Here is a 1,616-nt window from a genome sequence, read left to right as displayed (position 1 = left end):
AAAAAATATTTTTTGTCAGATTCATTGATTCATCGAAAAAAATCATCGATTTTTTAAATAATCGTTAGTTGCAGCCCTAGAATAGATAAACACCTGCAGGTTCTGGGCCCACCGGGATTAAGGGGGTTTCAAAACGTCAGAATCAGATTCCAACAGTGTAGATGAACCAGCTAAATGTTTTATTCTTACCCAATCCACAAAGAGTTTGGTTTCTATCCGTGGCATATCACTGGTGGTCCTCAGCATGAGCTCAAACACAGCAATAAGGGCCTCCTCATACTCCCTGAAGTCTGGCTCAAACTTGATGTCAGTGTCCTCTAAGATCAGATGTACAACAAAGCCTGACGTCTTTCTGGATCTGTCTGAGTGCTGATCGATGGAAGGGAAGAACCAATCAAATAAAACCAAAATGAAAACAACATCCATCACTCCAGTTTGGTCCATTGTTTCACATTAAACCCGCCCTCCTACCATATCCTTAGAAATGAGACTTGTGTAGTCGCTTAGTGAGCTGAGAGTAAGTTTCTGCAGCTGCAGAGTCATCAGAGTTGCTGCACAGTTGAAGAAAGACTCCAGTTGACCCGTCTTTATGAGTGAAGGCAGCTGGCAGGGCAAGCCACCCTCATCGAAAATGTACTTCACATCAAGAAACCAACTAAAACAGAAAAAAGATAAATTGATTAAAATATGCATGAGACATGCTGACCTGTTAAAGCAAAGTAGGATCTGGGGAGAAATGCAGAATAAACAAGCATGCATGAAAGAAACCATAAAAAAGAGACATAACTGATTTTACGTTGAATAATTTCAGAGTAAGCAGCAACGGTTTTCTATACAAGAGATAAACACTTTAAATAGGCTGTATTTTATAAATATGATATGATGTTTATCTTTTTGTTTTGTCCCAGTTATTATACGTTTTGTCAAACATTGGATGCTTACGTATCGAGGAGGACGTTTTTATGGAGCTCCATCTGTTCGGTGATAATCTGCTGAAACTCAGAAAGCTCAAAGCACTTCTCTCTGCCGTGGAAGAACGCCACATCAATCAGACGAACGTCTCTGAAAGGAGGTTTTCATTAAAGTTTGGTTACATGGAGTCTTCTGCCATGATCAGCAGAGGATGTGGCATCCTTAGGGCTGATGGGGCCAGAGTCAAGAATATCTCTTCATCTTGCACCATTGAGTTCATTTACAGAAGAAGTTGTTTTTTTATGTGTTGCAGATAATTTCATAAATCATTTAATACATTTTTGTTGTAACATACTTGTAAGATTCATGCCACAGAAGCATAATTTGCTGCAGAAACCAGCTGATGCAGTGAAGATTTTGGCTCATCCACTTTCTGGCCTGGACAAATGATCCGTTCCACGGCTTGGGCAGGACTTCCAGTCTGAAAGAAGAATAGCAGCCTTTTAATGTTCTCTTGAACCTCCAAAAGCATTTAAAGACAATTACAAGGTCGGCTTTCTATCACCTGAAGAACATTTCCAGGATTACAGGACTAATGTCTCAGCATGATCTAGAAAAACTAATCCATGCGTTTGTTTTTAGTCGAATTTATTACTGCAACGGTGTTATCACAGGTCTGCCTAAAAAGTGGATCAGACAGCTGC

At 39.9% G+C, this 1,616-nt stretch overlaps 1 protein-coding gene across 1 annotated transcript in view; it reads right to left on the bottom strand.

Annotated features, from left to right (window-relative positions):
• dnah7 (dynein, axonemal, heavy chain 7) overlaps nt 1-1,616 on the bottom strand; it is a 129,979-nt gene that overhangs the window by 121,008 nt on the left and 7,355 nt on the right. Inside the window, exons 2-5 of the mRNA XM_015371242.1 lie at nt 1,268-1,393; nt 943-1,062; nt 472-655; nt 168-369 (exon numbers count right to left, since the gene is read on the bottom strand). Of these exons, the coding sequence (XP_015226728.1) occupies nt 168-369; nt 472-655; nt 943-1,062; nt 1,268-1,393 (632 nt within the window). The remainder of the gene's footprint in view (nt 1-167; nt 370-471; nt 656-942; nt 1,063-1,267; nt 1,394-1,616) is intronic.

This window comes from Cyprinodon variegatus, unplaced genomic scaffold (genome assembly GCF_000732505.1).
Source record: "Cyprinodon variegatus isolate N-32 unplaced genomic scaffold, C_variegatus-1.0 Scaffold3, whole genome shotgun sequence".
NCBI lineage: Eukaryota > Metazoa > Chordata > Actinopteri > Cyprinodontiformes > Cyprinodontidae > Cyprinodon > Cyprinodon variegatus.
Note: the sequence above shows the minus strand (reverse complement) of the source record. Positions and strands in the feature narration are given on the sequence as shown.